The sequence below is a fragment of the Desmodus rotundus genome, chromosome 8, assembly GCF_022682495.2.
Source record: "Desmodus rotundus isolate HL8 chromosome 8, HLdesRot8A.1, whole genome shotgun sequence".
NCBI classification, from domain to species: Eukaryota; Metazoa; Chordata; class Mammalia; order Chiroptera; family Phyllostomidae; genus Desmodus; species Desmodus rotundus.
Window position 1 is genome coordinate 49,948,227 of NC_071394.1, and position 13,578 is coordinate 49,961,804.

At 34.6% G+C, this 13,578-nt stretch overlaps 1 protein-coding gene across 1 annotated transcript in view; it reads left to right on the top strand.

Moving 5' to 3' along the window:
* Window positions 1-5,008, top strand: part of LOC112320783 (probable oxidoreductase PXDNL) — a 58,809-nt gene extending 53,801 nt beyond the window's left edge. Inside the window, 2 exon segments of the mRNA XM_053929252.2 lie at window positions 1,201-1,354; window positions 4,929-5,008. Of these exon segments, the coding sequence (XP_053785227.2) occupies window positions 1,201-1,354; window positions 4,929-5,008 (234 nt within the window).
* Window positions 5,009-13,578: the final 8,570 nt, after the last annotated feature.

Genomic DNA, 13,578 nt, shown 5'->3' on the forward strand with positions numbered 1-13,578 from the left:
TAAGGAAAGTGGCATGAAAGATCAGGAAAGCACAAGGTTGCCTCACACCCCTTCTATGTAGCATCTGATCCCTTTCAGTATGCCCTTCAGTCTGGTAGGTCCCTGACACCTTTTTTCATTCCCTGACCTGAGTTACCAGCTAGCTACCTATTACCTTTGACTTGCTTCTTAGCCTGGCCAAAGACAGCTGTGAGATCTGAATACCTACGAAACACTTTTTTTTTCTCTCTACACCTCTATGGTTACATTCTGGCCTATTGGCCATCACTGGAATAAAAGGTTTTCTTTTTCTTTTTTTCTTTATTTTTATTGTTAACATTATTACAGATGTCCCCATACCCCTGCACACACACTTCGTTCACCTCCCCCCGATCTCGCCCTCCTTCCCTCTGGCCATAACCACGCTGTTGTCTGTGGGTGATGTTCATATGTTCTTTGGCTAATCCCATCACCTTCTTTCATCCGGTTTTCCCCATTCCTCTCCAAAAGCTTTTTTGAAATAGTATCTCCCATCCTCGGTTTCCTGTAAGTCTTTTGGAGAGGGGCAAGATGAGACCATCTTCACCCTTATTCCACTCCAATTGCAATCTCATAAAGCCTATTTCTTTTGCTTTTTAAATTAATAACAAAATAATGAAAAGTATATACATTCATATTAATTATAATGAATGCATGTTAACAATATTTCATAGACAGTGTAGTTATTTTAATCTTCTTAAGTTATAATTTTAATTGAGAAACACAGATGTAAACACTTTTCAGCTATACAAAATTTCTGAGTATCTATGAAGAAGAAATAGATGGGGAAGTCAGAAATATGAAATTAGTTTGATGTTTTTAGGTGGTAGATTTGTAAGTATTTTTCTCCTTTTCAAATTTTATTTATATTGTCATCAGAATTCTTTTAGAAATAAACAGGATATGAATAAACTGTACATATTCATGCTTTGGAATGATGATTTTAAAATAATCATCATATTAAATAATTACACGATTGAATAAACCCCACTTCCTGGAAACCTCTCTCTCTCTTTCTTCCTCTCCATTAGATTTGTATACTGTCTCATCTTGCGCTTGACACATAGTATGCTCTCAGTAGATATTCACTGAACAAATAAAACTATATCAAACAAAATGTAAAGATGTTGTTTTTAAGGGAATCACATTTTCTTCCAGTGGCAATTCTTTTTCACACCCTAGGCAGGTGTTCAGATTCCTGCTGGTGGTGAATTGCATGTCAGTGCTGGAGGCATGCTAACCGGCCACGATGCAAGCCACGCTGACCGAGAACGACGCGGATGTGGTTCAGAATTCACTGGCCTTGTTGTGGTTAACATGTTTCCCACAGTCGTCGGTAAGTATTTATAGCTCCTCACACAATACCCAACTGAATGCATTTCAACAGCTTATAATTTTAAACCTGATTCATCGCACTACCCAAGTTCCCTATACATTCTTTCTAATTTAATATGCTAATATTAAATCAGAGCTATTTTAATGTTTTAAAAAATCTAAGATCTTGTTTAATAATGGGTATCAAATACCAAAACCAACAATGCCAAAAAGGAACATAAATAACAATAATCTGCAAATGTATGTCGTGTTTTTTATGGAACTGAAAATTATAAAATATAAGATCTATTCATAGCCAAATAAATGTGAATAAATGAAATTTACCATATATTAGTCACTTTGGCCTCATATATTTAATCCTATGTTAAAATTAAAAGTCAATCAGTCAGGTTTCTAGGTAAGATTTGCCACTATGAGGACAAATATCTTAATATTTGAAAACATTTACATTTGGCCCAAATTGGCATTTTCTTTACATTTAATTATCATCAACCTGGTTATATAGCTATAGCCCTCTGCTGGTTGATTATAAATAATGACAGATTCCAAAATTTGATTTTCATAGTTTTATAAAAAATAAAGTCCTGTTTTTAAATTAATCAGTTCATAAGAGATAAGAGTCCATTTGTAGGCAGCTCAAATAGACTGAACTCAGCCTTGGCTGTGATGATAGAAATGGAGACAGTCTGTTATGACTGACCAATTGGTTCTCCACGCGGGGAAAGCATTCAGAGAAAAGTACGGCATGTCTGTACATGTGAATTAACATCAGATTTGCTTTTTGAAAATTGTTTTACAAGTTTTTGCATTTTGATAATCAGAAGTGAAAATAGATGAGTTCAGGTGCAAGCATATGGAATGCTGTGATGGGTTTTGCTTGTTTTTTGGTTTCCTTAGAAAAGGGCAGATTTCATAAGCAGGGTTTTGTTGATTTATTTTTCCCTTTTAGTTTTTCCAGCTTTTATGGGTCTGTGAAAGATATTGATTACTTTTTTATTATAAATACAGACGGTTAAAAATAAGTTTATTTAAATAAATGACATTTTTAAGAAGTCACCATTTTCCTATCATATAGTATAACTTCATATTCTTCCACTCCCAAATTATTTTGAAATAAAAAACTTCTGAAATTCCATTTGTTTGGGTATTTTATATAAAGTGTACATTTTCATCAATAGCACATCAAACTTCATGTATTTATTATATTATATGGTAAAAACTAATTTATTCATTTTTAAGTATATTTTATTGATTAGGTTATTACAGTTTTCCCAATTTTTCCCCCTTTATGCTCCCTCTGCCCTGTACCCTCCAACCCTCCAGCATTCCTACCCTCTTATTTCATGTCCATGGGTTGTACATATAAGTTCTTTGACTTCTCTGTTTCCTATACTATTCTCAACCTCTCCCCGTCTATTTTATGCCTACCAATTATGCTTCTTATTCCCTGTACCTATCCCTCTCATTCTTCCTCTCCCCTTCCCCACTGAAAACCCTCCATGTGATGTCCATTTCTCTGACTCTGTTCCTGTTATAGTTGTTTGCTTAGTTTTTGTTTTTGTTTTTGTTTTTTAGGTTCAGTTGTTGATAGTTGTGAGTTTGTTGTCATTTTACTGTTCATAGTTTTTCATCTTCTTCTTTTTCTTAGATAAGTCCCTTTAACATTTCATATAATAATGGCTTGGTGATGATGAACTCCTTGAAGTTGACCTTATCTGAGAAGCACTTTATCTGCCCTTTCATTCTAAATGATAGCTTTGCTGGATCACGTAATCTTGGATATAGATCCTTGCCTTTCATGACTTCAAATATTTCTTTCTAGTCCCTTCTTGCCTGCAAGGTCCCTTTTGAGAAATCAGCTGATAGTCTTATGGGCACTCCTTTGTAGGTAACTGTCTCCTTTTCTCTTGCTGCTTTTAAGATTCTCTCCTTCTGTGTAATCTTGGGTAATGTAATTATGATGTGCCTTGGTGTGTTCCTCCTTGGGTCTACCTTCTTTGGGACTCCCTGAGCTTCCTGGACTTCCTGGAAGTCTATTTCCTTTGCCAGACTGGGGAAGTTCTCCTTCATTATTTGTTCAAATAAGTTTTCAATTTTGTGTTCTTCCTCTTCTCCTTCTGGCACCCCTATAATTCTGATGTTGGAACGTTCCAAGATGTCCTGGAGGTTCCTAAGCATCTCCTCATTTTTCCGAATTCTTGTTTCTTCATTCTTTTCTGGTTGGATGCTTCTTTCTTCCTTCTGGTCCACACCATTGATTTGAGTCCCAGTTTCCTTCGCCTCACTATTGGTTCCCTGTACATTTTCCTCTGTTTCTCTTAGCATAGGCTTCATTTTTTCATCTAGTTTTTGAACAAATTCAACCAATTCTGTGAGCATCTTAATAACCAGTGTTTTGAACTGTGCATCCGATAGGTTGGCTATCTCTTCCTCGCTTAGTTGTATTTTTTCTGGAGCTTTGAAGTGTTCTGTCTTTTGGGCCTTTTTTTTTTTTTTTTTTTGTCTTGGCGCGTCTGTTACTTAAAGGGGCAGAGCCTTTGGTCTTCCCCTGGGCGGGGTAATGCTGGTCACTGCGCTGTGACGCTGTATGTGGGGGAAGGGCAGAGAGGGAGCAATGGTGCTTGCTCCACTCTCCACCGGATTTGAGTCACTCCCTCCACTACCCACAATCAAATTGGGCCCCTCTGGTGCTGGTTCCCGAGTGGGTGGACTTGTGCACGCTCTAGGCCCCTGTGGGTCTCTCCAACGACCTCTCCTGCGAAGCTGTGAGGCTCTCCTGCTGCTGCTCCAACCCCCACAGGTGTTTTCAATCAGAGGTTTGAGGCTTTATTTCCCCACGCTGGAGCCCTTTGTTACACGGTCTGCTTTGCTCCCCCGCCATTCGTCCCAGTTTATCTGTGTGCGAATGTGGGGCAAATTGCCTGCCCCGTTAGTCCCACACTCCGCCAGTTGCGGTCCCGCCAAGGCCACCCACGAGGGTCCTCTCCCCACCCCGGCTGCCTGTCTCCGCCCCTCCTACTGCTCTGGATGAATGTTTCTTTTTTTTATCTACTTGGTGTTGGACTTCCTTGCCCTTCGATTTTCTGTCAGTTCTGGTTGTGCGAGGAGGCGCAGTGTGTCTACCTATGCCTCCATCTTGGTTCTCCCACAAGTTGTAATTTTTAAAGAAGTTTATTTTTTTCATAGACTTAATAGAGTTTTAATGTTTTAATAGATTTAAATAATCTATAAAATTGATATGGTATTTACTGGGAATTTATTCTTTTGTTTAAGGATGCTCTCAATGTATTTTATCTTGGTAATTACTCATGTCTATATAATTCTTTCTCTAGGTCATATTTGACATCTAAATCTATGTGTATATATATATACTGTTAAATGCTATGAGGTATAAGAGTTATTTATTGCTTGTGAAATGGGTCAGTCTATCTGAAGACACAAGACGCTTACACTGATGATTAGAAGTGTGGATAGTGAGGAAAAACCCTGAGTTAAGTCATCAGACTTTATTGATCTTAGCCACTGGATACCTTACTTACTCATAACTGGAATTAACATTCTCATTCCTTAAAAAGGTGGAATTGGACACTCCCAAGGATCCTTCTTGGCACAGGATTTCTATGTTTTCATGATAGATTCAGATATGCAACAGTAGTCCGGAAGCAGTTTATAACATGTCTGCAGGATCAAATGATCACCATTGAGACAATAGTGTGTGGACAAACCTACAAATGATGGTTACACAATATTTATTAAACAAACATTTTAGAGCACAAACATGCACATTCTGTTTTAATTACCTAAAAATAAATCTAAATAATGTCCTTTTCTCTGAAATTCTGATTTGGATATCTAATTGTCTGTTGTACATTACATTTGGTTGGCCCACAGTCTTCCCAGTTCCAAGTGCTAAAAACTGAGCTTGAATGTATTCTAACTGAACTCTTCATTTTTCTCTCAAGATCTTGTATCTGCCTAGCAGACCTCTAATATAATTTATATTAATATATGCAGGAAGCATGAGCACCTCCTGGGGGTTTCTTTTGTGTTTCTTCCTTTACCCCCCACTATGACGTATCACAAGTTTTTCCTTCCACATGGTACTTATTGTCCACTGCTCTTCTCCATTTGTTTATCCTATCCACAGTTTACCCTTTTGTCAAGTAAGTTTTTCCAATAGCTTTTTAAGTGACCTTCCTACCTATAACATTCTTTACTTTGACTATATCTTCAATCCAATAAATCATCATTGAACTAAAGTTAATGAGAATTAAGGTTGCATTACTTGACTTTAACTTTGAGAGCTTTTCTATTCTGTTAAGTAAATAACCTATATTAAACTCATACTAATATTACTCATAAAAATAGTTAACATTTGTTGAGCAATTATCATTTATCATAGGCCATACCCACAAGTTCTGTGACTTTAGCAGTTTCATCAAGCCTTTTCCCACTTGGGGGATGGGGACTCACACTGATCAACAAGACTGAGAATCATGGAGACACAGTCAGATGTGTAGGCTTGACCTACTCCTGTAACCTAGCAGTAGGGGTGGAGGTCTAGTAATTACCCTCCATTGCAAACCTGGGAGCGTATAGACTTTGATGGAAGGTCATTATCAACCTGAACACCACCAAGATGGCAAACCATGAACCAAACTAGACCCACCACTTCTGTGACTTCATTTACTATGTGTTCCAAGTGCTATACATCAGTGAACTTACTTAATTCCTATGAAGTCTAGCTATTTTTTAAAATTCTGAATGAATAATTTACTGATTATTTGACATGTTAATCCAGATATACTTGGATGTCATTATCTAGACAAAATATCTTTCAAAAACCACTGTAGTTGTTGCACAAGTGAACTATTAAGTATTGAAAATGTTTAATGAATTATATTTACTCAAATATATCAATGAAATGAAATCAATAACCGAATCATTTTAAATGCTATTTTACTGTATTTGTTAACTTATTCTAAAGATGGAAGAAATTATTTTACATAATAATTAATAGATATGTGACAATTGTTTACCTTGCCAAACTTTAATAATACAATTAATGGTGAAATATTTCTATTACAGCACCATATACCTAATACATATATACATATATTTTTAATAATTTTTTAGATTTTTATTTATTTATTTTTAGGGAGAGAGGAAAGGAAGGAGAAAGAGAGGCAGAGAAACATCAATGTGTGTTTACCTCTCATGCACCCATTACTGGGTACCTGGCCTATAACCCAGGCATGTGCCCTGACTGGGAATTGAACCAGTGACCCTTTGGTTCGCAGGTCCATGCTCAATCCACTGAGCTACACAAGCTAGGGCCATATACATATATTTATACAGTTTAACCATTTTGAACACTTTTTCCTTATATTTGTATGTAAAATTAATAATGACAATATGTCTATCCTAAGATAAGATAGATGTTTTTAAAATTTTTAACATTAAATTTCATGATTAGTAAATAGTATTTCCAGATTTTTGGTTTAGTAGAATTTTGAGTGTTTAGAATGCACATGGACTACAATGTGGTAACTGCTGGGGGGAGGGGATTATAAGGTGACTAAATGGTAATGGAAAAATAAATACAATAAAGTTTAAATCAAAAAAAGTAAAAATAAATAAAAGGCATATCTCAAACATCACAACTAAAAATAAAATAGTTGGTGTGTTTTGTTTTTTCAGTCTCTAAAAAAATAATGTCACCTGCAAGGTAATGAACTATTTACATATTTAATGATGGAAAATGATAAGTAAGGCAGAATTGTTTCAGTGCAAAGAAAATTGTATCACAAATGCAGTCATAATGTCAATTTATATGCTGTAAAAGTATCTGGTTTCTTAGAACATCCATAAGTGTCAGGTGTATTCAGTCTCATTCTTTTTAGGAGATGATTTAATGTGATAAGTTCTATTTAGTTGTCATAGTTATATTATCCACCTAGTTTTCTCTAAGGGGTTGGGGAGGGAGAGATAAAGAATACTTGCCCTGGCTGGTGTGGCTCAGTGGCTTGAGCACTGGCCTAGGAACCAAAAGGTCACTGGTTCAATTCCCCATCAGCACATATCCCTGGGTTGCAGGCCAGGTCTCCAGTTGGGGATATGCAAGAGGCAACCAGTCAATGTTTCTCACCCTCTCTTTCTCCCTCCTTCCCCTGTCTCTCAGAAAATAAGTAAATAAAGTCTTAAAAAAAGAATACTCAAAAAATCCATCAGCAATTGTGGAAGAAACTAAGCTTTTATGGAGTTATAGGTATTTTATGGTGCGAGTGACAGCAGGATCACAACAGTTTCAGCATAGTGTCCCTCTAGATTCTGCCCAGTCATCAAAGCGAAGTCTTTAATATGGTAGACACAGCACAGTTGTGAGCCATTTGGCCTAAGCTCCCATTCCTAAAAGGACTCTAATTTGTTTTTTGACTTTACCCTCAAGGGAGATGGGAGAGTCTCATAGATACATGGGTAGGATTTGAAAGTGCATGTTCATCAGACAACGTGAAACGTGTTTATTTCTTAACTCTACTGAGGCCTTTTTTTACTTTTTGTTAACCCCAAGACTTAAAAAAAATGATCTAGTCATTTTTTCACCTCTGTAAAATTTTGCATAAAAAGATAAAGAATATGCTAGATTTTTCTAATCATTCTATCTTTTCTGCCATTAATTGAAGTAGATATTGAAACAAATAAAATATTAATATTGTTTGATTCTAATGTGTCCCAAAAACTGAATTTGTTTTGCATAATAGAATGTTGTTCTGAAGAAATGTATGGAAATCTTTTTGCAATTTGTATCAAGCCAAATAAAATAATACTAAATCCAAATGAATAATAAAAATGTTATTTTATTTACCATAAAACTATGGAAATTAAAAATTCATTATTAAAATAATAGAAAAGTGAGAGAATGTTATAGACAATATTTTCTAGGTGAACATATCACATATTTAATATGATTTTATGATTCCATGAATAATCTTTATATATTTTTATTTATATACTTTAGAATTTCATTATATGAAGGTATATTTACATATTATGCTAACTTTCATGTTACATTCTCCTTTGCACATCCACACACTTGTTAGTATCTTATGAATACTTGAGTGCTCAAGTTTAAGGAAATGACATAACAATACAGTATCAATTGATAATTATGTGTGCACATAGATTACCTATTGATGTATAACAAATCATCATCGAAGGACACCTCATATTTGCATTGACATGTAGCTTTCAAAGAACTTTGCTTGCCTTTTTTTATTTGATAATTACACTTCACAATCACTTCAGGCCTGAACTATGTGCTGTGCAAGTCTTAGTACTTCTATTTTGTGAATAAGTCAAAAGATGAAACACAGTCATCAAACTCCTTATGCTTGTAAATTTGTTTAAAGATTTTATTTATTTATTTTTAGAGAAGGGGAAGGGAGGGAGAAAGAGAGAGAAATATCAATGTGTGGTTGTCTCTCATGTGGCCCCCACTGGGGACCTGGCCTGCAACCCAGGCATGTGCCCTGACTGGGAATTGAACCAGCAACCCTTTGGTTTGCAGCCCATGCTCAATCCACTGAGCCATGCCAGCCAGGGCATATGCTTGTAAATTTTATACAACTATAGTAGCAAAACTATTTTATAAATAGAATAAAAGCAAAATTATCAAATAAGTAAAATTCATATTAACATGTTAAATGATACTTTTCTGAAATTTAACTATCAGTTTCTAAGTTCTGTCTACCACAATGAACAGCCTGGATTTTGGCATCTCAACATTATATTGTGTGATAAATCAACCCTAACATATAACTTTTCTTAATTCCAAATCCGAGGAGACTTTTGATAACATACATTGCATACAAATGCAGTGGCCCAATGTCAATAATTGTCATGAATAAGAGCACATGATTCATGCCAATGTCTACACTTGAGGTTCACAAGTGAAATAGTTAAAGGGAAAACAGTAAAGAAAAGTTTAATATCTTGATTGATCTTTAATCTACATGTCAGCAGAGATTGATCTCGGTTTCCTTATGTCTAAGTAAAAGTTAACAAGTTAAGTATGTTCAGTCTTACTGACTTTTTCCATGAACATATAATGAGAAAGTTCATGTAACTATATTGAGAATATTTAGTTTTCTCATAATCATTGTAATTATATTGATTGCTAAATTGGTTAATTCATTTCCTTGTATATCCATACCCAACTTCCATCATGCTCATTCTATATGTAACAACAATAACGCCTTTAACTAGTTATATTTTCATTAAATCACTTCATGGTAATCTCCTTTAGTTTTCTAATGTGTACATTCAGTACTCTTTCTAGTTTCCATCCATGGATACATACATTCTAACCGCTGCATGGTATTCCGTATCGTGCGTCCACCATATTTTTCTTTCCCACACACTTCTATTGCTGCATAATTTTCTTCAATTACTTTCAGAAAAAGTTACAGTACCATTCTCATTTATACCCCTTACAGATATGTATGAGAATTTATCTGTATGTATATGTGGGAATGAGATTTCTGGGTAAGAAAGTATACACAAGTAATTTATTGATATTTAAATTTAATTTCTCATATACTTAATTAACTTCTAGGGTTTTATATATATATATATATATATATGTATATATATACTGCATTACAAGAATCCCTTGTATGAAATAGAATATTAAATCTCAGCCAGATTTAGAAATTGAATATATTGATACCTAGTATGTTGTTTACATATGACTTTTTACCTTTTTATTCATGTCTTTCCTTAAATGATAATTGTTAATTATATATAATCAAATTAATCAATTTATCTTTTTTCTTTCAGTTATCTTTAGCTAATATGTGGTCAATCCAATGTGTTTTTTGGACTGTAAAAGGTAAGACTGAATTCACATTGTAGCCTCCAACTCTTAACTACTGCACATAATCCACTTTACTAAGAACATCTTTCAGCAGTGTCATTGATTTAACTTTTTTCTTATAGTAGTCATACTACTGGTAATTATTTTCTTGGAATTTTTATGTTAATGGTCTTTTTAGAACAATGAAAAATGCTAGTATGTATATACTGTCATAAAATAAAGAAATTTTCTTAAAATGGCCAAATGTGAAATACTATTTAGACCCATCTGTTATAAAATATAAAAAATAAGTATATTCACTCACATATATACATATACACTATTTTAATAAAACATTGTATTATATAACACCATGTATAATGTATCATAATTTATAGTTAATATATGTAAAATACTATTCTATTTTTTGTTTTTCATTTCTTTTATTTCTCTTCAATGATATTTTCAAACTCAATTGTTGAAACTATACTTACTCTAGTTTTCAATATTTAATGTGCTAAAAATTATTGTTTTGTCATATAAAAATGTATTGTACTTTTAAACCTTAAAAATTAACTAAATAATATGGATATGTTTTATTATTTCCTTAAATGAAGTTTAAATATTTATTCATGATAATTTTATTTAGGATTTTATTTCTTTTAAGGATAAACTTTTTTAAAATTTTAGCTCTTTTCTTTTGCTACCAAATATATTTTTTATTTTTTATTGTTGTTCAAGCACAGTTGTCTCCACTTTACCCTCACCTCCCTCCCCCAACCCACCCACTCCCGCCTCCCACCTTCAATCCTATCCCCTTTGGCTTTGTCCGTGGGTCCGTTATACATATTCCTTGATGACCCTTCCCCTTCTTTAAGGCTAAAATTCTTAAACCATCATCTGGAGAAGACTTAATATGTTGAAGATTATCAACTCTACTTAAACAAAAAGCTTCTTTTGTTTATAATATTCAACTTGACACAATTCTCACACATTGGAAAACTATGGTACTAGCATGAAATATTTTTCACTAAAATTTTATTGAGAGTTCAATTCTTGCTTTAAGAAATCTCCATAGGGATATGATAATATTTAATTTTGTTTTGATGTTTAACATTAAAGCAAGATGGCTGAAGAGATAGACATTTCTACCTTCCCCAAGATGACAAATTGCTAACACACTCGAATCCCATTTGAATCAGTGTTGTAAAAATGGAAATATTTCACAAAGTTTTAATAGATTTTAGAATGCTCTAATTCCCTGAGTAGTGTTGTAACTGTTGGTAGATGCTTTGCTTCGGGATAATTAGCCACTTCTCTGCAATGAAGAGTATCAAGAGCACACTGTATAACATTTTTATTGTCTTAGAAGTTTTTGTAATGCCATTTATGTCACATCATACTTATCTTCAAAATCTGTTGGATGTTTTAATCATTGAAATGATTTTCAAAGCAATACAGAGTAGACAAGTTGAGATGACTATTGAATTATCCATTCTTGGTGCTGTACTGGGGTTGATGTGGCGATTAAATCCACATGAAGACATTTGTTTTCAAAAAAATAACTCATTTTATTTTGATTAAAAATTGTTTTCACTTCTATTCTACTTAGTTTTTATAATCTCTATAAATCACAAGAAGGATAGTGCATGAGACAGTCAAAGTGTCTTTTCTTCAGTCTGTGTACATGCACCGACCTCTGAACTACTCACCATTGTCAGTTCGGCCTCAAAGAGAAGGGAACTTATTGACCTAGTATCCAAATGGCATTAATTTCTGTCACACCTTCACTCTGTATGGTCCACAGTAGGTATTAGACATTGGACCCTGTTTTACCAGCATCCACCAGTGTCAGACACAGTAATCCTGCCAATCAATGAATTGAGAGTGATTGTCAAGTTGAACACACCTGGTCATAAACTTCACTTCTGATCACGCAGCGGTGAAAATTTTGCTTAGGATATGTAGCACTTAGGTTAGAATCAGCATGTCGACTACTGATGCCTTCCAGTTGTATAAACTTCCCAACTGTCCTGCTAGAGCCACCTTGGGATGTTTTGCAACACCTGAATGTTTTAAAGAAAATATGTTTGCTGTTTTCATAGTCATCAAATAAAGTATATACCCAGTCTTCACAGTTGTTGGTCAAAACAGAACATATTAAAATGACATAAGCAAGTGTTGCCTTGAACCTTGTTTACCCACAAACAATATGGTGTTTTGGTTATAGATTCCTGTTCTACAGCCATAGAACTTATTTTTTTAAAGATTTTATTTATTTAATTTTAGAGAGGGAAAAGGAGGTAGAAAGAGAGGGAAAGAAACATCAGTTGGTTGCCTCTCACATGCACCCTATTGAGGGACCAAGCCTGCAGCCCAGGCATGTGCCATGACCAGGAATCCAACCAGTGACCTTCCCCTTTGTGGGTGATGTCCAACCTACTGAGCCACACCCATCAGGGACATACAGTTTATTTCTACCCTTATTGTAATTCCTCACCTTATCACTATCTAGGTGACCTTGGGCAGGTGATTAAACATCTTTGAACCTCAGACTTCTTGCCTGTACAATTGAGATCATGATAGGATATACTTGCCAGAGAGATTAATCAAGTTAATACAGATAAAGTGTTTCAAATGTGCCTGGAACATAGAAAGCGCTTAATTAAAGTGGAATATTAATATAATTACCATTCTTCTATTATCTAAAGTTATTATGATTCCAGACATAGATAACTAGATATGCCTCAGTTGACCAAAATCTCTAAAGTTGTTTCACATTTTCAGTGACTGCAATACTTTTTAACTTTGTTCAGTTCTCCAAATGTGTATAAACCAATATTGTGTGCTGTTCAGTGGGCTTGGTCCTTATGATATGAAGATGAGCAAAGCATCATCGCATCCTTAACACAGTCTCTCTTTAGTAGAGAAGACAACATGTCAGCAATTTAAGTACATCTTGTGCGTGTAATAGATGCATATAATGAAACAGAAGTAACAAAAGACGCTAGCTTCTCAGAGCTATCGGGAAAACTTTATAGGCAGAGTAATGCCTGAGCAGTAATGCCTGAGTAAAGATAAGGGGGAATTTCCAGGCAGTTACATTTAGGGAAAGAGAAGACAGAAAGTGCCAAGACCTACGCATTGAGTGGTATACATTATTTCAGAAACTTTACTGAGCCCCAGGACTCATGCAAGGACCTTTCAAGTTTACAACCCTCACCATAGATGTAGCTTTTTATAGAAGACTATTTTTCAGTCATTAATTCACTTATTAACAAATTATGAAAAGAACCTACAGCTCCCCTTATATTCTGGTGTTGGAGCTTAATTCTTCTCAAACATTTGGAAAATATATGATTCTTACGTGC